General features: G+C 44.0%; 2 protein-coding genes across 3 annotated transcripts in view; one reads left to right on the top strand and one right to left on the bottom strand.

Moving 5' to 3' along the window:
- The first annotated feature begins 20 nt into the window (after nucleotides 1–20).
- Nucleotides 21–14671, top strand: Mtpalpha (monolysocardiolipin acyltransferase Mtpalpha). Its single transcript, XM_077639552.1, has 17 exons — nucleotides 21–142; nucleotides 525–566; nucleotides 668–738; nucleotides 797–930; nucleotides 2386–2524; nucleotides 3100–3219; nucleotides 3309–3411; nucleotides 3863–3985; nucleotides 4069–4187; nucleotides 4928–5094; nucleotides 7133–7303; nucleotides 7731–7953; nucleotides 9000–9209; nucleotides 10965–11160; nucleotides 11562–11673; nucleotides 12311–12401; nucleotides 14226–14671. The coding sequence occupies exons 1-17, from the start codon at nucleotides 85–87 to the stop codon at nucleotides 14433–14435; spliced, it is 2289 nt and encodes a 762-aa protein (XP_077495678.1). The 5' UTR covers nucleotides 21–84; the 3' UTR covers nucleotides 14436–14671.
- The window catches only part of LOC144106708 (putative ATP-dependent RNA helicase DHX34), a 33267-nt gene continuing 18537 nt past the window's right edge, over nucleotides 11045–25774 (bottom strand). Inside the window, exons 12-18 of one of the 2 annotated variants that reach the window (XM_077639551.1) lie at nucleotides 25358–25468; nucleotides 24156–24277; nucleotides 22148–22309; nucleotides 21293–21401; nucleotides 20494–20636; nucleotides 18224–18367; nucleotides 11045–11183 (exon numbers count right to left, since the gene is read on the bottom strand). In XM_077639551.1, coding sequence (XP_077495677.1) covers nucleotides 11176–11183; nucleotides 18224–18367; nucleotides 20494–20636; nucleotides 21293–21401; nucleotides 22148–22309; nucleotides 24156–24277; nucleotides 25358–25468 — 799 coding nt within the window. In that variant the 3' untranslated portion in view covers nucleotides 11045–11175. Of the gene's footprint in view, nucleotides 11184–18223; nucleotides 18374–20493; nucleotides 20637–21292; nucleotides 21402–22147; nucleotides 22310–24155; nucleotides 24278–25357; nucleotides 25469–25774 lie in introns of both variants that reach the window. The other variant, XM_077639550.1, reaches the window with a different exon arrangement.

Consider the following 25774-nt stretch of genomic DNA (forward strand, 5'->3'; position numbering starts at 1 on the left):
AAATAGTAAATACGGCAAACATCGCGTTTTCGCTTCATCCAGCCGGCTGTTGACCAGCGAGGAGGCAAGTGCACGGCATCGAGTATGGCTTGTAGGGCGCTGGGACTTTTACGAAATTATCCTCATCTGGTTTCCTCGATCCGTAAGTGTTCAATTACACCTAACATATCGCTCACTAGTTGGCGAATAATTCACTGAAAGGTGAACAACAACTTTCGGCACTTTGATTGTGATCAGGGTCACGGTAGTAACCCCTATCTTGTGGGCTTGCCCGTGTGCTCTCTCCCTTGCTTGTCGCCTCTGCCTTGCACTAGATCGCTGTGGCATCGGCGATATTGTCGCTGGATTGAAGGAGCAGTGGCCTTCCAAAAAGCCAGCTTCGTTACCCAACCATTGCTATCATCGGTTGGAGTGGTGTCACACTGCATTTTATTAATCTGAGGCATTACACTGGAACGTCTACCAAACCTTCTACTGTCGCGAAACTGCGCTCACTTTATGAATTTACGGGTTTTTTCACGCAGGAGGGAATTCAGTGAGGACGTTTTCAGTTTCCAGCATGCGTCGTGAGTAGCTTTTTTCTTGCTATGGCTCGAAAAAATTTTTTTTTCGCGTGCTCTGTGCCGGCGTCTCCTGAAACGCTTCTTTTCCTGACTTTCCTTCTCAGTACTAAAACATCTGAAGTATGACGTGAAAGAAGGTGTCGCCGTCATCCGCATCGACACACCAGGTTCAAAGGTGACTGTCCCGGTGCACACGCGGCAGCGTGCCACATAGGAACCTTGCTTGTTTCTAGGTCAATTCACTGAATGCCGAAGTCACGGAAGATGTGAAAGTCGTCCTACAAGACTTCCTCAGCAATGGTGCAGTGTCCAGTGCCGTGCTAATCTCCTCAAAGCCTGGCTGCTTCATTGCCGGCGCCGATATCACGTAAGGCAGCATTTCAACACAGCCATCAATAAAAATTATTATTATTATTATTATTATTATTATTATTATTATTATTATTATTATTATTATTACCAGCATGACTGCTGCTTTGAGGATACATCAGTCATGATGGGCAGCTTGATGTTTATGCATGTGCTGCGTAAGTGATAAAAGTAGTGGCCGTAAGCTCACCTTTATTGTAGGATGCGACTGGAACATATCAGAGTTTCGTCGTTAAATTTACAGCTGCATTTGCTACAACTGTGCCTTTCCCCGGTGAACAAACGAAACTTATATTGCCTTCCTACTTGCTTAATTCATACAGCCTTTGTCATTGTTGCCCTTGTTACTGTGGTTGTTGAGGCACTTCAGAGAGTGCGCTTTCAAGACTATTGTGCCAGAGTTGTCATTGGGACCAGGTACATTCTCATGTAATTATTGCGTTTTAACCGAAATGTAAATTTAGGCTACTTGCCAGAGCATAGCGTTTGAACAAATAGTGTAACGAGAGGTGTGATGAGACCTTGCGCATATTTGCCCATTAGTTCCAAATCTGTTTCCTTAATGACTGTGTTTTTTTCACAAAAGTGCTGAGCCTCTAAGTTGTAGGCTTCATCTCAAATTTTCATAATGATTGAGATGAATTATTAACTACACTTGGTGCCTTTTATTGATTTCCCGTTTAAATTTCTTGACATTTTTTAGGTTGGGTGACTCACGTCAAATGTCATTGCTGAATTTTTCATACTATGCTACTGCTGAATACTACTGAATTTCTCATACTTGTGTTGCAGCTGTGGAGAAAATGTAGTAGAGCAAAGAGTTTTTTTTGATCATCCACATTCATTTGTTTATCTTCTTTCCTGCTGGTTACACACATTGGGTTTTGTTTGCCCTTATTTCATATGGTTACTTTTTTTCTTTACCAGAAGTACACCCGGTTGCTGTCATTTAATGGCCTTCTTTCGTTTAAGTTGCCACACGTTATTATAAGCAGGTTGAGGGAGTTCGCAGAACTATTGTACAGTTGCACAATGCTGAATTTTGACATTGCTCATTTGATTGATCCCTGCTATGCAAGTCTGATGCCAGCTGCGCCAAGGAAAGTAATGAAGCTTGCCCCATAGGGAAGCATTTTGTGCTTTGATGTCTTTTCTTTGTCATTGAATTAAGCAGTTGTTCTTTTGTAAGCTAGTAGTCTCATGTAAAAAGTGAGCCTAAACATGCGTTGATGTAAAAGCTTTTCATACATTGCCAGTTTTAGAAATCTGTTCAGTGATGGCCCAGGTTTTGTTTTCACAAATTTTTTTTTGTTCTCAATTTTTTTGGTTGGTCTATATAATTCCTTATTTTTCTTTTGGCTTTAGTTCTGCTGTAGCTTGCTGGTGCGGGCTCCCTATAGACTTGTTTAGTTCTTTCTTTTTTAACTTGGAGGATAATTTTGTGGCTTTTCAGTATGCTGGACAAATGCAAGTCAGCATCCGAAGGCGCTCGTCTGTCACGCGAGGCCCAAGAGTTGGTCCAGAAGCTCGAGGACAGCCCCAAGCCCATAGTAGCCGCCATCATGGGCTCCTGTCTTGGAGGTGGCCTCGAGGTGAACTAGTCAACTCGTCTCACCCACACTTTTCCACACCGCAGGGGCATGACTGTCTTGTGAAAGTTTGCATCATATTTTAATATGTGTTACCAGCTTGAAATGTCGAACTCTGAGCTGTGTGGCTGCTCTAGTATCTTGATGGCTCTGAGGTTATAAGTCCATTTCTGACGTGCAGGTCAGAATTAAGAAGTTTGTATATATTGACACCTTTGCTCAGATCAAAGATCCTAATGATCTAGATTAGTTGCAGGTCCCCAACTTGTAGCTCTGCATAAACTTAATGCTCCCTTATGATTTTACGCATCACAATCATGTTCTTGACTGGAAACTGCATGATAAATTCTGTCTTCGCACAGACTTTGCATTGACATTTGCTGTTAGGTTGAGAAATGATTGTCAAAAGAAGGCACACCGTATCTCTCTCTCGTGAGTCTTATTCTAATGTGAAGTTTGTCTTTTCAAAATGATTTTGTGCTTGGCAATTGGTTATGTTTTTAAGTTATATTGTTATATTATCTGCTTGTTGCATGTTTTAGTTGGGAACTCTTTCCAACCGTTGTGAAACATTCTAGGTTGCTATGGCCTGCCAGTACCGGATAGCGGTCAAGGACCGTAAGACGGTCCTTGGTCTTCCCGAAGTGATGCTTGGCATCTTACCCGGAGCCGGTGGGACTCAGCGTCTGCCTAGACTTGTGAGCACAATTTCTCTGTCACACACTACAGTAGATTCCTCACCTTCGCTGCGCTACCACACTCGTGCCTCTGCGCCTACTCTTTTCAGGTGCAGCTTCCAGCTGCGCTAGACATGATGCTCACGGGCCGGAACATTCGTGCGGACCGCGCCAAAAAGATGGGGCTTGTTGACCAAACAGTTGAGCCCTTAGGTGTGTAACTGCTGCGACCCGTTTATCGGGAGGACTGTGTGGGGAAATCGGTTATGCATGAGAAAAGAGCATGATGAGATAGAGACTTGTTTGCTACATAACTATACTGTCGGAGACGAAAGTCTCCAAGACGTGCAAAAAATGGTATTGGCGCATACGTGCCATGTTTTTTGTTAAGTCTCATTTCACTACCACGTGTTATAGCATGCAGACTTCCACCTGCACAAGCATGGGGCTAATAAGAGAGTTACGGACATCAGTTGCAGCTGGTGCGCCCTGGAGACTTGTCCACGATGGTACATTTCTCTGTTGACTCAGAATTTCGTGTTTGAGCTAGGCAGTTGCTGAAAGTTTTTTCTTTCAGCACTACACAGACCTAATTTTGAGTAATAGGTCAAGAGCACAGTTTTCAATGTAGAAGCTGTGATGCAGTTGACCTCATTTATTGTAGGCCCAGGGGTGAAGCCCATAGACGAACGGATGGTCGAGTACCTAGAGGAAGTTGCAATTCAGGCAGCAAAGGGCCTGGCCGACGGATCACTGAAGCCCAACCGAACGCGCCCTCTGATGGAGCGTAAGTAAAAGTGGGCACTCCGTCTACCGCAGCGATACCTGACAGCACCCTATGTCTTTGCGCAATTATTTTTCTTGCAACAGGCTTAATGAACAAGGCACTCCAGTACGAACTCGTGCGGAACATGGTGTTTGACAAGGCAAAGGGTCAGGTGATGAAGATGACACAAGGGCTGTACCCGGCTCCACTGAAGATCCTCGAGGTATTGTTTGTCACTGGTGTAGCTGTCTTGATATCAGTAATTGTGGCTTTGCAATGACAGTTTTTAGCTGGCACTCTTTGAAGCTGACGTGACTCCCGAAAGCTTTTAGGGTTGTTAATGTACAATTTTTGTAGGAGTGAAATAACTGGTTGTGGGGAAATAGGAGAAATAGTGATGTGTTTCCTCTCGAAGTAGAAAATGACAGGCATGAGCCTGATGATGTGGCAAGTCTCTGCTCCAACATAAGTGTGGTGGCACGTAACCACTGCCGATGTGCAAGGCACATAGGCGATTCATGTGAATATGTAGACTCAGAGGAAGCTCTGCAAAGGAGAGTCAAGCACGTGGACTTGAAGTTTCTGTAGCACTGTGCTGTCTGATATGATGTCAAATGCACTCAGAACTCGAGTGATAAAAGGTCTTGTTCCTCTGTTGCAACTGGTAGCATGCTGTATAATGGAAGAACATACGCCGGGTTTCTGTAGAGCTTGAGCAGGAATACTTATGGTTGAGAGCTTTCCTGGGAAGGGTGCGGCTCAATGTCAACCTTGCTCACTGGTAGTTGGATACAAATTCAACTACATATATTGCTTGTGAGACCATGCTTTTGTGTCCAGCTACAAATGAAAAATAAAGGTAATGAACAGCATAATGGAACTGGAATTATGGCAGCTGAGATCCACTGACCTTGAAGAATTGATTAGAATTGGGCAAAAACGTTGCTTCCATTCTGCACACAGGTTGTCAAGACTGGTGTTGTGAAGGGCCCCAAGTTTGGCTACGAAGCTGAGCACACGGGCTTTGGCGAGCTGTGCATCACGCCGCAGTCAAAGGGGCTCATAGGGCTCTACTTTGGTCAAGTTGCCTGCAAGAAGAACAGGTTTGGGGAGCCAAAGAATGAAGTCAAGTGAGTGACTGCCATTTGCCGCTGTCAGTGTTCTGACATGTTGCGTTACGTTGAATAGCGGATGACATATTCCACTGTTGAGTGGAACACTCACCTTTGCCTCGTTATCATCATAGTATGAATGAGGAACTCGAAGATTCTGTTGGTATGGGAGATTTCAATTTGCAGTAAAGACGGGGATTTAGATATTGATTGAAAACTAGGTAGATCTTCGTGCATGCTGGGTTGTCCACTGTTTGCATTCATTGCAGAGTACTAGATGTTGCATTTTGGCCGGAGTTGCAAGCAGGAGCACATTTTCACGGGGTACAAGCAGGCATTGGTGGCTTGTGATCAGATGTGTGTGCCGTTGTCAGACTGTTGCATCAAAGACAAACAGGCCAAATTCACGAAAAATTTCAATTTGCAATTGTGATTTAGTAGTGCTGTTTTTGCTGTGCATTCTAAACAGCTTTTTTCTGCATGGGAAACTTCTCTCTTCTTTTGTGAGGTACCTAGCTGCGTAAGTGCCGTGGCATTCTTAAATGAAAAACAAGAGGCATCGTTACCGTAGCGTTAACTGAACATTGAGTTTATGGACTTGGGAGTATCGTGCACTTCATCACAGTCGTGATTTAAAGCAGTGCGCCGTGTCTCACTCCTTTATTGTGATTTCTTTTGTTTTGACAGTTTTGCACCTTTTACTTTTTCTTTCTCGCCTTTTTTTCTTTCTGCAAAGCAGTGGCGATGCTGAGTAAGTAAATAAAAATTTATCAACAATAATTAATTATTCATATTCAGCCATAAATTAATGCTGAAAAGGTGCATCAATTTCTAGCTTGTTGTCTGTCTCGCAGATTTTTTTCTATTGGACAAAGGTACACGACTACACAAGAGCCGCACTGTATAGTAAAGTCCCTCGTACCAGCAAAAATGTTTATATCATTGTTTTCACTGCATCGGTTGTTGACGATGGCATGGCTCTGAAGATGCCGTCTGGTAATTAATTGGCTATTTACTAAACACACAGTGTCAATTTATAATAGGAACACTTGGAGATACCTACCATCCTGCCCTTGTTGTTCAGTTTCTTCCAAGTCTTGTCAAAGTATTGCATTCACATGAATACAGCACGGTTGTGAATAGAATGGGGGCTTGATTCCATGCTAAAATCAAAGCCTTGCATGAACACGGTGTCGTCTTCCGCGGCCTCAGTGTCGCTTAGGAGGCAAAGTAGTTGAGAAACGCACGCGATAAAATCGAGCACTACAAAACTACCTATGCAGCGCTGCGGACATTCGCCCTTTTCTTCCCGTCCTTACTCGCCACTGCATTTCTACTGCCTCTCATTTCTCAGCGGCCCACGCTGGCTTCTTTCCACATTCATAGCTAGGTTTACGGTTTTTTTTCCCGTGTATGTCACGGCTTAGCTTGGTGGCCCCAAGTTGTTTGGAAAGTTGGCTTCACGTCGCAGCTCGCGAGCCTAGTTGTTGAGCCATCTCAGAGAGCACTGCTTTATCACCTTCGGTATCCATTTAGCTCTGAGCTTTGGCCTCGCAATTGGCACACTTTGTCAGCCACATGGCAGGTAGGTTTCCTTTGAATATCTTTTGTACCCAGGCAGTCACTGTTGACTACAGGGTTCAAGTCTGGCAACTCAGCAGGTTCATGTCTGTAAAGATGGTTTGTGTGAATTAGAAAGGGCATAAATGAATGTGGTTAACTCTTGTTTACATTCGCTCATGCAGAGTCTTTGGTATGCTCATTCTACCTGAGGCACATCACCATTGCATGTACGCAAAATGTGACGGTTGTGCTTTGTTTGTAATAACCGAGTGCCCGAGCGTCCGTCGTGTCGTCGTCTTTCTTGTGTGTCTGTGTTTTTCGCAAAAATCTTTTCAGTATGTATGATTACCGACTAGCCCAGTAGTTAACTCTTCTAAAGCCCATAATCACTAGGGTGTTTAATTATGACCGCTGTATCACCGACATCAATTGCTTTCTGAACTTTGACCCGATGAGCGAATCTGTCATGCATATACTTTTGTGCCCCATACAGGAGGGTTGGCATCCTGGGAGCTGGTCTCATGGGAGCAGGCATTGCGCAAGTCTCGGTCGACAAAGGCTGGAGCGTGGTGCTCAAGGACACTGCCGAGAAGGGTCTGTCGCGGGGCGAGCAACAGGTTCGCAAGGGCCTGGATGAAAACGTCAAGAAGAAGCGCATCTCCGCGTAAGCTTTTGTAATGTTGCACAAGGCGCCGATATGAAAGGTACAACTTGGAGAGCGTTTTCATGCGTATGTGCATGTACACGCTGTCAAGTCGGAGGGGAATAGAGTTTATGTGAACTAGAACATGCTTTTCTTTTACATTGGCAGAGAAAATTTTCACAAAAATGGTATGGCTTTCATGCCATACCATTTGGCAGTCATGCCTAATGCAAATTGGTTAAAGATACAAAATTGCACATTGTGGACTAGATTAGTGATGCGTAAAGTGTATTCTAAGTTTATTCTGGTTAGTTGGGTATGTGGCCAGAGCCTGGCTAATGTGTCTTGGCTTCATCATTAGACCCCTGAACTCCTGATAATGTTGGTTAACACCTGTTGATTTGTACCGGTTGTTAATGTTCAGCTTTTCTTTACGTGTGGTTTTCAGCTACGAGCGGGACGTCTACATGTCAGCACTTGAGCCCACGCTCAAGTATGAACACTTCAAGGCTGCTGACATTGTCATCGAGGCTGTTTTTGAGGACATCAACGTCAAGCATGCAGTGCTGAAGGAGGTGGAGCAGGTTGTTCCGGCGCACTGTGTCTTTGCTTCCAACACATCCGCACTGCCCATTGGCAAGATCGCCCAGGCCAGCAAACGACCCGAGAAGGCCAGTTGTGCTTTCTCTCTTGATTTTGCCAAAACAGCGATGTTGCATTGTGCCATGCACGTTCAAGTAAAATTGTCGTTGGCAAGTTTTCTAACTCTGTAGGCACAGCCTTGGTTTGTAGCTTTGAATAGCAGTTGATAGAGCCAAAACATTGGCAAATCCCAATGTGCTTCTACATCCCGATGCATGTGTACTCCACTATAATTGTTGTGGTTGCTTGTTCGGTTGTGAAAAAGAAAAAGAAAGTGAAGTTACAACATTGCTTGACGAGAGTTGTAGAACAGTGACATTTGACATTCCATTTTTTTCTGACTTTAAATTGCATAAGGATCGATTACAGCATGTTTAACCTCGCCCGCATTGTGGCTCAGTAGCATTGTCAACCGGCTGCTAATCCCAAGGTCATGGGATTGAATCCCGGCCAGGGGGCCACATTTCCATGGCAGTGAAATGAAAAAACCCCCATGTGCTTTGTGACGTTACCACACATTGAACAATCCCTGGTGGTCTTAATTAATCCAAAGCCCTCCCCTACAGCGTTTCTTTTAATCCACGCCCACCACGGTGCCTCGGTGGTTAGGGCGCTCGGTTGCTGACCCGAAAGACACGGGTTCGATCCCGGCTGTGCGGTCGCACTTCAATGCAGGCAAAGTGCTAGAAGTCCGTGTGCTGTGCGATGTCAGTGCACATTAAAGAACCTGAGGTGGTCGAAACTTCTGGAGCCTTTCACTATGGCGCCCCTCACAGTCGAAGTTTCTTTGAGACATTAAACCCTGTGAAATCTAAAACCTAACCTATCTTTTAACCAACATATCACTTTGGGACGTTAGCACATGCCAGATATTATGGTTTCATCCCCGAATTTTTTCCTTGCTTGTGTTTATAAATTCTGGTTTTAGAAACAACCTTGTGGCGATGTGCTAGTGTGCCCTTGACTATATATTGCTAGGCTATAAAAGAGGATGAAAACGTGGCAGGCATAGTAGGTATTCTTCCAGAACACAGTGCTGTCTTCTACATCTAGTGTTCTCCCCTGTTCCGTGCAGGTGATCGGGATGCACTACTTCTCGCCCGTCGACAAGATGCAGCTCCTGGAGGTCATCACCCATGACAAGACGTCCCAGGACACCGCGGCAACCGCCGTTGCTGTCGGGCTCAAGCAGGGCAAGGTGGTCATCACTGTCAAGGATGCGCCGGGTTTCTACACGACACGCATCCTTGCAGCAATGTTGGCCGAAGCTATCAGGCTGCTACAGGTGGGGGCGTGTTGCACGAGCAGCTTGCTTCTGTTGCAAGAATTGCAGATGTGGAGAATAAGCACTAGCCAGCTGCCATTTGCTATAATTAATACCCTACCCAGATGTATTATTTATCGTCGATAAGGGCCCTAACCCTTTTCAAATTCTGTGAATTAAGAACAAAGAATCTGCAATATTCCTCTGGAAACATCAAGTAATGCTTCTCAGAATGCACCTCACATTATTTTCAGAAGCAAGGTATGATTATAGCGTGAATTCTTTTTTCAAGCTTTTCAAAGTAGCTAAAGAAAACTTTCCCACCAGGCTTGCGAGCCTCTATGAAACGCCAGCTTGACAATTATCTTGGGAAAAAGCACGTGGCAAGCAAGTGGGAAGGAAAAGGTGGCATGGGTTGGTAGAAAGAGATGCACTGAAAGAATTGAGTAGGTTAAGGAAAGAAGAGCAAATGAGCGCAGGACTGGGCATCTGGCAAAAGTTAGGTTGAAAAAAGAAATTTTCGGTCTAAAAACAATCTCCACAGTATGGCTGGCATCTATTTTAGTCCAAAAAATAAAACTTTTGGACTCCACTCAGAGTCCGAAGTGTCTGTCATGGAAAGTGCATGTTTCTGGCAGGTGCGGCGTGACGCTAAGTCTGAATTATCAGCGAAGTCCAAAATATCGCGCAAGTCTGAATGATTGGAGTCCGTAAAATTGGTCAGCTGCTATATCACTTCTGTGATGCATTTACATTGGGGGCTGTCCCACCAATCAGAAACGCCACTTCCAGAGATCGGTGCTGCTGCGGTGGCTCAGTGGTTATGGCGCTCGGCTGCTGACCTGGAAGACATGGGTTCCATCCCAGTCACGGTGGTCAAATTTCGATAGAGGCGAAATTCTAGAGGCCCGTGTACTGTGCGATGTCGGTGCACGTTAAAGAACCCCAGGTGGTCGAAATTTCTAGAGTCCTTCACTACGGCATCCCTCGTAGCCTGAGTTGCATTGGGACGTTAAACCCCCATAAACTAAACTAACTTCCAGAGATCAGAAACACAAACGGAAACGTGTGGCGGAAACCGGAAACCAACTGGCTGAGTCAACCGTCTCAGCATCGTCTTATTTTGAGAGAATTGCCTACTGACGGCGAAATAGCGTTCCGTGAGAAAGCGCAGTAGACACGTCGCATGTACTTTGCTTTTATGCGATTTTCTTCCTTACAAAAGTTTTGTTTCTGGTAAAAATGACATATTTGCTGCCACATAATGCTAACCTGTCAGTCTAGTCTGACTTAGCCTGCATGCCATTGTTATCTACAGACTGCCTGTAGTAGTATCCCTCAGGGTACTCTCGTTGCGGCAGTGACTGATTACTTAACTTATACCGGTGTTAACGTTTGAAGACTTAGGCTTCTTGTCCAATGCTCAAGTGCCCCCCACAAAAATGTGTGCAGGTTTTGTACTGTATTGGCCTATTTGATGTGGTTTTTTTTTTTTTGCAAACCCATTGCAACAATGTGTGCATTAGATTAAAAAGCAAAAGAAATGAAAAAAAAAAGAATGTGAATGCAGGTTTTCATTATCAGGGCTCCGAAACCAGAGTGTACTGTTGTAGCAAAAAGCTCCGAGTAAATGTTTCACAGCATTTTTATTAATTGCATGTGCTTGCTTGGCCATAGGCTATCATGTCGCAATAAATTAACAACCAGTGAAATCCTTTGCAGCTTCTCTGTCACTCTCTTCACTTGTGCCTATGGAATTCCTTGAATTGAGCGCAGGAAGGAGTCACTGTCAAGGAGCTTGACTCTCTGACCAAGAAATTTGGCTTCCCCGTTGGTGCGGCCACGCTAGTCGATGAGGTGGGCATTGACGTGGCTGAGCACATAGCAGAGTTCCTGGGCAAGGAGTTCGGCACCAGGTTCCAGGGTGGCAACCCACAAATCCTCAAGGACATGGTTGCCGCTGGATTTCTGGGTGAGTGCAGCTTTTTCATCCATCTAGACATGAGGACATGAGAATATGAGAACAGCTTATGGGGTCTCTGAACTTCCTCGGCAGCAACTATTTTTTATTTAATTTTGTGTGGACCCTTACAGTTTGGTTGAGTGTGAGCTTGTCTCAGTAGAGCTTACATGTTAAGGCACAAAACAAAAACCTTTTTTGCTACCATGAATAGGTCTTGCTTGTCATGGTAAGCTTTACCTCCATTGCTTGACTAGAAAATGCTGGTGGAACAGTCCCTTGAACATAAATCTGATTACTTGGGGTCGCAAAAATGATCAGTTTGGTCATTTCTCGCAGTAGAATTCATTACTACGGTTTCGCACATTTCCTCGTGCTGAGACCTTTGTCTCAAATGCCGACTGTTTTTGCAGGCCGCAAGTCTGGCAAAGGATGCTTTATCTACAAGCCTGGTGTTAAGGAGCGGCCCATCAATACGGAGGCAGAAAACCTGCTCAAGAAGTACAGCCTGCCCAAGAAACTCGAGTGAGAACAGCTTCCTGCATTTGCACGCATGTATACGGTGGAAGCTCTTTGATATATTGCTGGCTCATGCGCTCATCATCTTGAGCAACGCTAATGCCCAGTACCGTTAAACTGTTTCCTCCTGGAAAGTAAGCCTTCTTGGTAAACATGTTCTCAATTTTGCTGTATTGTGTTTGTACGACGCATTTATGACCGACCGTATGTGTGACATACAAATGGCCCAAGCCGAGCCTGGGAGCAGTGCAGTGGCATGAAGCTTTCAAAAAGGATGACAACACATGAGCATACGAGGGGGCCGAGCCTAGGGGCTTGCTAAACAAAAGAGCAAAAGTGCACTGGAAGTCAGTTCCTAAGTGCAATGGGGTGAAACACCCAAGAATGCCAATGGTTGCAATAAACAGGCCCTGGCTCTCTTTCCGTCCCTGAGTTGGATACGTTGCAAAGTTTCTTGTGTGTTAAGAATCACACAAAAGAGGACGGACGTCTACTACAAGCACCAGGAAAGCTCTTCACATCTGCACATGAGCCTGAACGTATCAACAAGGTTTTACAGTGTATATCTGTGCTGGCATCGCTCTTTTTATTTCAAATGTGCGCTTGACGCTGCCTGACGAGTCTGCCCAATTCTCTCGTGCAGCAACACGGAAGAGGAGCTCCAATTTCGGCTAGCCAGCAAATTCGTCAACGAGGCCGTTCTCTGCCTGCAAGAAGGCGTTCTTGCAAACCCGGTGAGCCACAGCTTCTTCTCACTCTGAGGGCAGCAGCATGGTACAGTATGCATTCGAGCACTAAATGTTGCCTGCCCATACTCCATGCATGCTAATGCAGAAGCAGGCAGTGGATGAAGCAGTGTCAGCAAACATAGTCGATGAAGATGAGAAACAGATTGCAAAAAATGTGTCGCCGTTGGGCAATGCAATGAAAGCTCGTTGCATCCAACTTTAAGGGATTGAAAAAAATGTTCGAGTTATTGAATGGCCCCAAAAAAACTAACAAGAACTGTGTCCTTCACAGTTGAAAGACTGCAGTGGTTGTTTACTGTTGAGATGAGAAAGGCGCGACAGTGACTATTTCTAGCTGTCGAGCTCCAGCGCACTAACTGTGAACAGCTCATGACAATTGTGCAGCTCCATCGTACTGGAAGAATGAAAGAACTGCATGGACAAAAATGCCCAGCGACGCCGAAGTGGCGAGAAAAGGGGGGGGGGGACAGAAAATACTAGCGACGCATTAATCAGCGCCTGAAATGGTGCGCACCTGGGCTTGGTTGGCTGGCTGACGTGGGTTGGTGCAAAGCTTGCAAAAGCGAAATCGAAACAATGTGGTGTGGCTGTCCGTTCATCGTGATGCAGCGTGGAATTCAGATTTAAGTAGGGCCATTCGGACAATCGCTTCGCGCCAGTCATACCTGGACACGGCCTCCCTTTGGAAGCCTGTTTGAATTAAACTGTGTGAGACCCATAGTCTGCATTAGTGCACGTACAACGCTGTGGGCTTGCATGGCCATTGGCCGGGACCATGCCAACAGTTCGAATTGAGCTTTTACTGTAACTAATGGCCAAACACAGTTTTCCCAGCAGGAAATACACGAATATAGATGACTCAGATTTGCGATGCACATGCTACCTGGCATCCATGAGAAACGGCATGAAATGAGCTCAACCGCAGCATAGTCGGTGGCTGCTGAGCAGTCAGCTGATGCAGTGCGGTGCCTCTAATTTTGGCTGGCGTTTTCTCTTCACAGTGCTCAAAAAATGGCGCGTGGCAAGGATGTAGCTACGACTTCGTCATAAGTATATTGCGTGGACTTCATGAGAAATGGTGCAAAATACGCATAACAGGTTTTCCAAGGCTAAGGCACACGGCAGAATGTGAACGGCGATTTTGAAAAGTCCATCATGTGCTGCGTGAGGTGTGCTAGAAGGGGCAGGGCTTTTGCGGCATTCCCAAGCTGTAACCAACTGTAGTTGTGTACACACTTTATAGTGACAGTCGTCATAAAGCTCTCCACAGCTGTAGTATACCCGTATTGTAGACATCCTGCATGGTTTTGTTTGCTAGCCCTGGGATGAGGTATTTTGGTTGCATTTTTTAGAACAAATTAAACATGCTGTGTGGAACACATTCTTGAAGAATGCAGTCCTTTGGCATACAGTGCATTTTTGTGATGGAAAAGGCATAACAAGGTGACTATGTGCACATGAAGTTCGCCCTTTTATGATTGTGTCAGTGCACCAAACAAAAGAACACCGAAATTGTTTTCAGCACGATTAGTCTAGAAAATCAATCTAAACCATATTAGTACCACTAAGACGGTTGTTAGAACAAGAGTTTCCCTAATTGCTTCAGGAATAAGCTTGCTTACCCTGATCTCTTTAGTTCTGTGTGTGCATTGAGGTTGTTTTGCTCCATGCCTGTGTGTTTTCCTCGGCTGCACATATATCTGTGGTAATTTTTTCTCAAACATCCTTTTTTTTTTCTTCTTCAGTCAATTGTCTGGTGAACACTGACAGCATGCAATCAACAAGTTTTCTCTTTTTCAACCTGCGCAGGTCGAAGGTGACATAGGTGCAGTGTTCGGCCTCGGCTTCCCGCCGTTCTTGGGCGGTCCATTCCACTTCATTGACACGTACGGCGCGGACAAGCTTGTTCGGTGGATGGACAAGTTCACACAGACCTTTGGACCTGAATTTGAGCCCTGCCAGCTTCTGAGGGACCATGCTAATGACACTGCCAAGAAGTTCCACGCTAGGAACAAGTAGACCCTACACTACCTCCTCCTGTGGTCATCACATAACTAGCTTTCGATAGTGTTACTCAATTATATTTAGGGGACTGCAGACTGGATGTAAATATTGCCCGAAGGAGAGAGACAGAATGGACGTCTTTTTATACGGACGTCTTGAGTTGAGAGTGTATTTTTGGAAATTGCGGTTTCTTTTCATGCTACGTGCTTTTTTATACACAGGCGTGCAGCCAATAAAAATGTTGACAGATCTCTCTCGCGTGCTCATTTTCAAAGTGTGAGCTTCATATTTTGAGCAAACCACAAGGAAACATTTTCCCCTGTTGACTGCCCTCAAAAATTACAACTGTTCAAAGTGCTGCTCTATGTGACATTCACAATGCACACCATTATAACATCAGTTACAGGCCATCACTTTACGGTGGTAGAAAGCACAGTGGGTAAGTGGGTGGCATAGAAGGATCACAGTTATAGCGTTGCACTAGAACAATCCTGCACTAATCCAATCAATAAATTAGCTCGTCTGTTTGCTCTTACCTTAGCACAAAAGGATGGACAACTGGGCTAGGACACTGTGTGTCCTGCCTCCGCTACATGTTGATCAACTTTTCACAACAGAGGCATCCTTAAATGAAGCAGGTACATTATGGACCAAAAAAGAACCGACAGAACAAGTCCTAGCATTTTAAAACAACACGCATGCGTAAGCGTGCACGTCCTGCCGGCACATTTTTCGATGCACTCCATTCCTAGACATTTCCTAATCGCCACTGCTCTGACCAAAAAGAGTTTTCAGCAGTCGGATCGATCGCTGCAGCCTGCAATGTGGAAATTCAATCTGAGCCATGAATGTTGCCGCAGCTGACGAGTCAAAAGTAGCCATTTCCATTTTGGCACCGATTTGTCATCATTGTTAAAAAAATGCAACAAAAAGCCCCATAACTATGACTACTACAGTATGGTGCCATGGCGCAAATACTGTATTTACTTGCATATAACTCGCACCAAAATTTGAAAAAAAAAAAAAAAACGCGTTTAGAAAGTGGGGGTGCGGGTTATCTGCGAATTTTTTTCGGGGGGGGGGGGGATCGGCTTCATGGCAATTCGCGGCGGCCTCCCCCGTGTAGTCCGCCATGCCCATCATCATGGACGCTTGTCAAGCCAATGCCAATGAGGGGCCAAAGAAAGGCATAGCCAAATCTACATTCATAGTCTGTTTATTCCAAGACATAGTTCAGTAGGTCGTGGTTTGTTCTTCCCCACACTATTGGCCACATTTTCTTAAGCCAGCGTTGTCGAGCCTAGTGTCGGGAACCATTTCGTGTACTACACCCCAGTTTGCACTGTTTGCCTGCTTTGTTTTGGCGTCATGAGTGGGACTCGGCGGCAGTGTTTCACAGCGAAAGAGAAGCTAAAGATTAGAGCCACTGCCGAAGAAATTGGCAACAGAGCTGCTGCTCGTACTGGATGCTCAATGTTCATACTGGGTTCCTTCTGAAGCCACTGCACTGATGTGGTAAAGGCTCACCTCGCCGAGACCGGCACAGACCTCGGTATAATACCTGGCGGCATGACATCCATGCTACAGCCACTCGACGTGTGCCTGAACAAGGCACACACGAAGCTGCTGTATGCCCAGTGGATGGTCGACGGCCTTTACGCCCTCACACTGATGGGACGCGTGCGAAGGCCTGATATTCCATTGCTGTGCCAGTGGATCGTGGATGTGTGGAAAGCGATACAGGCCGACCTGGTGCGTAAAAGCTTTAAAAAATGTGCCATCAGTAACAGCTTGGATGGCTCCGAGGATGAATACGTCTTTGAGAGTGGCAATGAAGCCTCGGATGGCAGCAGTGAGAGCGGCGACGATTGAGATCGGATAACCGGTGACATCGTGGTGGTCGTTTGAATAAATGTCCTAAAAACGAAATGATCACTGAGTGTGCAGTTGTATCTTTCTAGCGTTCTTTTTTTTTTTTTTCAGGTAAACGTGTGGGTTATACGCAAGTAAATACGGTAGTTCACGTTAATTTGCTGCGGAAGATCACTGAGATTATCAAACTTTGCAAAGTTTCGTCCTGAAGCCGTAGCCCAAACTTCAAATTCAGTATTGCCACAAGTAATGCCAGCTTCAACTTGTTCCTATGTTGCGTTTCATCAAGGCAATCTGTGACAAAACGCACGCTGGCTCCGTGTTTGAAATCTGCAGTGACAGCATCTTGACAGCGTCTTCTACAATGTCATGCACCAGAGCTTCATGCCACAAACTTCATTCTGTCATGAATCAACCAGTCTCTTATTTGTTTGCATATACAAACCGCGGGTGGCAAGCAGGTTGTGCAGTCCAAGGTGTTTTGAATTATATTTGCAACTGCTGGCCTTCAGACTCGAGCAAGGACGAAGAACTTAAAAAAAGGTGACGCGGACGTTTTACTATTCCAGCTTTCAGAGCTTCCTACTGTTTTCGAACGTGTAAGTATTAAACCAGCAAATCAGCATTTAAGCATCGGGCAGGCGCAGTTGGAGTTGACTTGCCATTTGCCTCCAGAACAGAAAACAGAGCAAGTGCTATTACTTGTGGGAGGGAATGCACCCTGAATTACTATGCCATCTTACTGTGCTTGAATTTTTAACATGTGCCCACTGTGCCGAGTATATCAGCACATGGTGCACTACATACTGAACCCTAGTCTGTGCAGCCTGCAAAAGGATTTGCATGCAATGTCAGCCAGCTTTATTAATTTTGATCTAGCATCTGTTGAATGCAAACGTGACTATTACGATAGTCGAGACAGACGCGTTTTGTAGTATGTTAAACTTTAGTGCATTTTTGTAAGTGGCGAAAGAATTCCTCACGTAAAGAGCTAACCTAAAGTCAACAATGGGTCACCGAGCACACATTTTTAGTCTGCACAGAGAGCCTGGGTGGTAGTCAATTCAGCACAGAATTGGCAGCAATGGCCAAGAGAGTGTTGACAGCAGCTCAGGAATAACATTACACATAGTACATGTCTTAAATTTCATTGAATGACACCAGATGGTGCTACCTTGCCCACTGCAAAGCACTTTATGCTTGAACATACTCCCTGTGACAGACTCCATAGTCTTCAAACACAAAATAAATTTTCATGGGCTAGGTTGACTGGTTTTGTCCACAGATGATTATATATCAGTTTACGGAGCAAAGGAAACCACACTATAATGTTCGAGCAAGTAATACCAAGAACGGCTGAATCCATCAGTGCATCAGGCATAACATGGCTACTGGACTGCACACTGCATGATGATGAAAGAATATGCACAGGCAATAGGCCTTTCCTTCCCATTTCATGCTCAGCTTGACTGCCGGTTTTATAAAATGCACTACAATTTGTTTTAGAGCGAGAGCTCTATTCCTCGGGGGATAGAAGCCAAACTTAACTGCATGGTGGCATGGCCCAAGCTATGGTATGACCACATGCTCATATGAATATGAGCATTGTGTACCTGACTTTGACCTTGACATTTGATTTGAGACAGGCACTACATCGACAATGACCTTCAATGCCTCACAAGGTCAAACCAAACTTGACTGCATGGTGGTACGGCCAAAGCTATGGTAGTAAGACCACGTGATCATATGACTATGATCACTGGGTACCTGAAAACCTTGACATTCGATTTGAGACCGTGGAGACACATGCTTAACAGAGCTTTTTCTCACATAACTAGGTTCAAGCCACGTTGTACCCCAGCCATTTTTCCTCTCCTACTTGTGAGCTACACGTCAACGAAATTCCCCGTCATGAAAGGTCAGTTCCTTGCCTTGCGAGGTTGACTGGTGCGTCTTCTTGTGCTGGAAGATCTCTGGAAGCGTCAGGCGCAGCTCCCTGTTGCAATCCTTGCAGAAGTAGGCCTTCTTCAAGGGGTCATGTGGCTGTTCTGCCTCTTCTGGCTCGGCGCTTGCTCCTGCATCTGAAAAGGTGGCAGACATGTGATGAGCTAGAATGTTCTCCAAAACTGACAGCATTACTAATAGTTTGACTTAACATCAACAACCTTAGGACTACACAATTACAGCAGCCAGCACCGTCAGCAGCTTGGTATGAATTTATAAACATTTCATCATCACCAGCCTGACTGCCCAGTACATGACAAAAGCCTCTCCCATATCTCAAAAACTAACCCTGTTCTGTGCCAGCCAAGGCCACCATGTCCCCGCAAACTTCTTGATCTCATCCGCCCACTTAACTTTCTTCCACGCCCTTCTATGTTTTCCTTCCCTTGGAATTCACCCCATTACCATTAATGACCATCACTTATCTTGCCTTTGCATTACAGTTGAACCCCGCTACAACGAAATTCACGGGGTGCGCGAAAAATTTCGGTGAAGCGGAAATTTCACTGTGGCAAAATCAGCCCAAAAGACTAAGATCTGACTGCACTGTTCAAAAATATTGTTACGTGGCCCAAGGCAGGAATGACGCAAGAACGCCCCGGACACAGCACACAGGCTAAGAGCACAGGACCCGCAAAGAGCACCCAAGCTCAGAGCACACGCACCTCCGAGACACTTCATTCACCTCGTCTTCACCAAGAATATCCATTTATTTCCAAAAAATTCGATCATCTTGGCTTGCATCCTTTTAGTGGACATGAGATGCCGAAATCCGCAGCGGTGTCACCTTTCTTCTTCATCCCGCTTGAGGCCTCTCGGATTATGCGTGCTTTATCCTCCAAAGAAAGGAAGCTGCGCTTTCTGCACGGCGTTGCCATGCTGGCGTCGATTCTAGCACACTAACACAAATGAAACACCGGACAATCGCACTGCGTCGGGCCGGCTACGCTGCGCTTCTGTGTCGGTATGACGGATGATATTGAATGGCGCTGCCCATTCGCACTCGATGCACTATGGGGCAGACATCGATTCCAGTAAGCGTTTTTGGTGAAATTAAACATCGTGAACGTATGGACGGTTAACGTTATGCTTGTTTTGTTGTAAAATAACCATTTCCACTGAACAAAAATTTCGTTGAAGCGGAAACGCACCTGAAAAGATAATTCGTTGTGACGAGAACTGCCATGCATTGTTTTCTATGGCTGGCTGATGGGGAATCTGAGATATTTCGTTGAAGCAGCATTTGTTGTGGCGGGGTTCGACTGTACATAGCCAGCCCATTTGTTCTTAATTTCAGTTAGGATTCCTGTTGTCTTAAAGTTACACCAATAATTTTCCTTTTCATAGCACGTTGCGTGGCTATAGTTTCTGCCCCATAAGTGAGTACTACCAGAAGGGTACACTGCTATGTACTTTTTTCTTGACAGATATTGGTAGACTGCCATTCATGATCTGAGAGAACGTGCCAAATGCGCTCTCACTCTCGCTCTCATGAGAGTTATTTCACTCTCGTGATTTGAATCTACGGTCACTACCTGCCCGAAGTAGATGCATTCCCTTACCATTTGCAGCGCTGCCAGTCATAAACTGCTGTTCCTTTCTGAGTATGTTCAACATTACTTTAGTTTTCTGGCAAATTTTAGACCCACCATTCCGCTCTGCCTGTTTAAGTCATTGATCAGGTTTTACAATTAATTCACGAGGCAACTTAGCAAGGCAATGTCATCAGCAAATCGCAGAGTACTGATGAATCGCTGATCCCCTTGCTGGGATGTGAAGCAAATCGCAAATCGCAGACTAGGGCTTTTCCACGTCCACTTCCTGTTCCCCTATTCATAAACATTTATTAAAACCTGATTGAATGATTATGTATGCATACTTGGAAGCATCTATTAACTAGTGTGGCAAGCAAGGACATGGAGTCATGCCTCAATCTTATATAAAAATTGTTCCTTAACCAAACAAACCAATAATTTACAACTCAACATACATCCAGTTCTCACAGGGAAGGCAAATTTAAATACAGAACAGAAATAAACAGTACCAATGGTACACAGTGTTTGTCAATCTCTACCCGACTAAAACCCCAGATGATGAAAAGTTGTCTGGTCTCTCACGCTCGACTGGAGTAGAGTTCGCTGGAGGTACACAGCTGTCCAGATAACTTATGCACAGGTAAGTTAATGGCTGGCAGTACCTTTGATAATTTCACTGTCTTTGTCACAGGTATCCAGGTGAAGAACAGCGTCCATGACACCTAGAGGGAGCTCCTCGTCACACAATGGACAGCGACATGTCTTGTTCATAAGCATCTCCTCAGGCAGGCTCATATCTTCCAAGCTACAACAAAAAAGTGACAGCACAAGTTAATATATACCCTAAACCTAAGAGTGATAGAAAACACTGCGTGATTTATGTTGATTTATAATAAGAAGCAATTACTCATTAGCATACACCCAAGCTACAAATGATTTATTTTGATTTATGCCAGGAATTTTAAATGCAAAGACTTCACAGCTTTCAGCAAATTGAGGAAAATGATCAAAAAAACTGTCTTCATGCCCATTTTACAAACAACAGGCACATAAGTTTTTTGTTTTCATAAACTTCCCACTAAAAGTGACATGTTCAGAATGTGGATTCAACAGGATATGATGTGAGAATGGTGAAGTTTGTACATATGCAGACTCATACCTAAACCGTGTAAGAAGATAGTACCAAATCCATATGATTATAGTATTTGCTTCACACACTAATGATTATCCATTTGGTTTAAAATGCCTTGTGTACTCATTTCTAAGGGATAATGTTTGCTGAGGTCAAACAAACAAAACCAGTTCTACAGCGCACAGTAGTCAGCATCGATAAGATAGCACAGAGATAGCACCGCTGTTGCTGTAACAGATAACATTTGTCAAGAGAAAAGAACTGAAATCAGTCGAGCAGTGCTGTACCACGGCCATGGTAACAAAGACGAGGAAAGAAACATATCGTACCACCCAAATGTAAAGTAGCTGCTCAAGAAGACTCCCCCTTTCCTTGGATTCACTTGAAAGCGGTCCTCAGCTAAGCAGCCTTCGTTGTCTTGAGCAAGTGCTCGAAATGCTGCAGTAAAAACACGTGCTTTTAAGTAGGTTCAGAGAATGTAGGTCAACAGAGATAACTCGCATCTGACCATAATATTCATCCACGGTGCACAGATGTCAAAGTCTCTCACTCGACTGCAGTTCAGAACAGAAACATGGCACTCTTTCATGCATGCAAACAAGACTGCTGTTTCGACGTTCATTGCGTTCGTACTGACGCGCTACAGGTCAAGACATTCTTAGAATTTTTTTTTTCGCAAAGCACAAATTTTGATTCAGAATTTTTTCAATGCAGCGTCCGTTGACATATCTCGAGTGAGAAGAAAATTTCATACAAGAAAATTAATATTCATAAACTTGGAAATTTAGAATTCATAAATGCGAGAGAAACTCTTTACCTGCACAATCATCCTAGCAGTGCAACAAAACAAACGGAGTCAAAATAGATAAAAACAGTCGTGAATAAATGTGCTCCACAAATATCTAGGCAGAAAACCGTGACAGAGAAAAATGTCCACTGTATGAGCGTTTCCCCGCAATGCAGAACCGTTGCGGGTCACGGAATAATTTTTTTGCAGTACTTCCCAGTCGATATCAGCAATGAAACTTCGAGACAGCACAAAAAAATGAGGCATACAAGCGGGTACAACTAATTCTTTTTTTAAACAAATTTCTTGGCCATTTTCTGACATTTCAAAGCCGCGTCCCCTCTTAAGGTGCAAGTGCATCCGCACATGCAAACAGTTCTTCCAGGTGAATCCCTACCCTGTGCTCCAGTGTAGAGATGTTTCACGTCGGCTGGCAAGAGACGCTTCACCGTGTACGGAATCTCCGTCTTCAGCACGGCATCGTATCGCTGTCGCAACTGCGTCTGCATATTCCTCGTCCTGGGACTAGGCTCTTTCTTATCTTCAGAAGACAATGTCTCTGCAAGGAGAAAATAAGAAGCAAAATTCGTGTTGCATACTCTCATCATACTGAAAAAAAAAAAATGTCTGTAGTCAGTATATGAGTGTACCATGGCAACGGACAGGTCACAAGTTCACAGGACAGACAGTAACAAAGTTAATAAAACAACCATGAGACATGCAACAGAGTAAGTCTAAATACTATGAGCACAGATCAACAATACCACAACTTGAGAAGACAAAACAGTAAGCATTAGTAACAATAAGTGTTAAGCAAATATAGTAGTATGCATTGGTAATACTCATGCAAATTCATTTATTTGGGGAATACACAAAACAGTTTCACCATAGCAGATGTGACAGGAGAGTAGAGGTCATTATACCATAGCATTATTAAGAGTGTGTGATTCTACATATGGATTACTAATAGTATTTATCTATACAATTGAGGGCAGGGGCAGTTATATATCTTAGCTTAGGATCCCACAGGTGGCATGTGCTTGTTTTCTCTTCTAATTTTTTTTATCAATTATTTTTCGGCCATAGAGTGATTACACTACTATAATTTCCCATTAATCAATGCCACAAATAAAAAAATTTCCCCAGGTTTCGAAAAATGTTGGCTTCGTTCGTACGTATGTCATAACAAGCCCCCCCCATTCCCATTCTCCTGTCTGCTCAATAGCTCAACGAGGGCCTCAGTTCTGGCATTCTTGATGCCGTAGGTAGCATCAAAGGTTCATGCACAGCTGCCACCTTCACTATTCGATCACTTTCCATGTGACACTCGCGGTAATACAGGGCATTCTGTTCCATGTCTGCCGCTTCGGACAAGAGTGGAGCTGGTGAACACTCTCAAGGTAATGACTCCCGAAAGTAAAAGATTGCACAGTTGCCGCCATATTTCAGTTGGAAGAGCACTGCACACGACAAACTGAGATCGTTGGTTCCAACATCAACTGGCAATATGTGGTTGTTTTTGCTTCTACCTTCCTATAGATTATTTTTCAGCCATTAAGTGACTGCAACACTACTGTCCCATTATAGTCAACCCCACAAATTTGGAAAAATTCCCCTACGCTTTCCTTGGTTTTGATGTCTGCTGGCTTCATTAATATGTATGTTCTAACGAGCCACTCATTTTCCTACCCTTGTCTGCTCACATTTAAAGGTTGTTTAAATGTAAATTAACTATTTGATTTAAGTTTATATGTTTCAAGCATGAGGCTATTTAGAACACCTTTACAAATAATACACTGTTCAGGAAGGCAGTTTGTTGGACATAAGACAAGAGAAATAAAGATGATAAACACAACACTATTGTGCCACAACCATGATGAACTAATTTTAGGTAATACCGCAATTCTTATTAGCGACTAATTTACTCTGACTAGTTGGCACTATCCTGTGTGCTCTTTCATTCATTTGCCTGCTTGGTTGACTTTCTGAGCAGCCAACATACTATATACTCACTGTTCAGGATTTGAATTCTTTTAAATTTTACAAGATCATGAGCGCTCTCAACCTGCTTTTATCGCACTAAGCTTACAGACTTTTCTACATCATAAAAATTCAGCGAAGGTTGCAAATTTTGAAGAGACACCTAAACTAGACAACAATAAAATTAAAACTGTTTTCAGGTTTGCCCGCAGTTTTTTAAGACAATGATATAAACAAGCAGAGGATTCAATGATAGTCTGCAGTCTCTGCCTGACCGAGTCCCATGAAACCACTAGCTTGATCTCTAAAAAAAATAAAAAACTTTCATAGAAAAATGTCAAAAATGAGGGGAAGATGTTTAAGATGCTACTCATGAAGACCTCAGTTTGTGTTAATGTGATACACCGGATATGAAGAAATCATACCGTCAAGCATGTGAGCAACCAGTTTTTCATGAAGACTTCGTGCAACGAAGACCTTCAACAAAAGTTGCAAGGCTTCTTCTGGGTCAGGGAAAGTCACCTCAACAAATTCGTCGAAAACCAACCTTGTGTAAAAAGTGCAAAAAGACAAAAAGAAAAAACAGAGATGAATGGCTCGAGTTCCTTCACAAAATGCACACACTAACAACAGATGCAAATATGTACGGCCTCATATCCACCATATGCACCTTTAACAACTGCCACACATCCCGTTGAACTGCACTGTAATAAGCTATAGCTACTATACTTGTAAAATAGACTGAATGGGCCATATCTCATACCTCAAATATATTTTTCTGTCACCACATCCCAGAAAATAGCCCCTTCAGGTGAAAATTATTATCAAAAGGGCGAAAACTGTCAAAGATTTTAGAATTTACTGAGAATGCCAGTACTGAGCAGAAAAAAATTTCCATCCACCCAGATGCTCAATTATGCAGTTTCTATTGAGACTTCAGGTCTTCACATCGTCTCTCAACATTGGTTTCAGGGTTTCATTGATATACAGCAGTTTCGACTCATTCCTGTCACAACAACTGATTAGGTAAAATAATCAGCACATTTTAGGCATCTTAAAATAGTCATTCTTGTAGAACAAACAAGAAAATGTGTGCTGACCAGAAACTTCGAATACGGAGGCACCCATCTTAATTTTATTATTTTTTTTCATTCATTTCGCATGCCTGGCTTGAGATGGTTCTGCAGACAATTGTCCACATTTTGACACCCATATAACATAGCATATTTTTGAACATTGCATCTTCTATACTGGGATTTAACAGTATTCAGGATGCCTGAAAGGAATAAAGAAGAAGACTGACTGATATCTGAGAGTGACTTCGATCATATGCATTCATTGGAATTTTTAATTTTACTCTACACAGTTCATGGAGCCCATAAATAGAACAATTGTTTTCTACAGCTTCAATGGGGTTGATTACTGCTCCGTTTTAACACGACTACTCAACAAAATTAACTATTACTCTGCACCACCAATTGCTGCTAAAGTTGCAGTCAATCTGAGCTCCTAAGCTCCCATTTACTTGCTCACTGGTGAAGTGAACTATTACAGTTGTTGCGCATGCACACAAGCATACACATGCATATGCACTTGCAAATTAAATTGGACAAACAGGAACACCTACCTGGTCACTGTCATGCTGGAATCTATGACAGAAGACACCAGCAACAGCATCTGGACACACTGAACTCTCAGGCAGTTCAGTAAATAGGGCTTAGTCGTTTCCAGCAAAGACCTGTGCCGGCAGAGAAACCAGGAAATGCAGGTTTCAGCGCACCAGGCCATTGAAGGAGTGGTGCTTAACAAAGAAAAGCAAAAAGTGTTCTCAGAAGCCTCTAGCCATTTTGTCGGTACATATCCCACATAGTATGTTACTTTGCTCATGTGATGGGAGTGAAGAAATGCCATAAAGAGTTACAGCTTGCACCACTTAATCTACAAGGCCATGCAAGCAGCTGTACTACATCTTGTAAATTCCTTGCAGTACTATGAAGGCTAGAGACCTCTTCAACCATACTGGAGAGGGTGTTAAACGAGTTCC

Source organism: Amblyomma americanum, chromosome 10 (genome assembly GCF_052857255.1).
Source record: "Amblyomma americanum isolate KBUSLIRL-KWMA chromosome 10, ASM5285725v1, whole genome shotgun sequence".
Classification (NCBI taxonomy): Eukaryota; Metazoa; Arthropoda; class Arachnida; order Ixodida; family Ixodidae; genus Amblyomma; species Amblyomma americanum.

Excerpts from the sequence above, each read along its gene's own strand:
- Mtpalpha (XM_077639552.1), top strand. The coding sequence starts at position 85 with ATGGCTTGTAGGGCGCTGGGACTTTTACGAAATTATCCTCATCTGGTT. Across the intron at positions 2,525-3,099 it reads GTCTTGGAGGTGGCCTCGAG|GTTGCTATGGCCTGCCAGTA; the intron begins GTGAACTAGTCA and ends GAAACATTCTAG. Across the intron at positions 5,095-7,132 it reads GAGCCAAAGAATGAAGTCAA|GAGGGTTGGCATCCTGGGAG; the intron begins GTGAGTGACTGC and ends TGCCCCATACAG.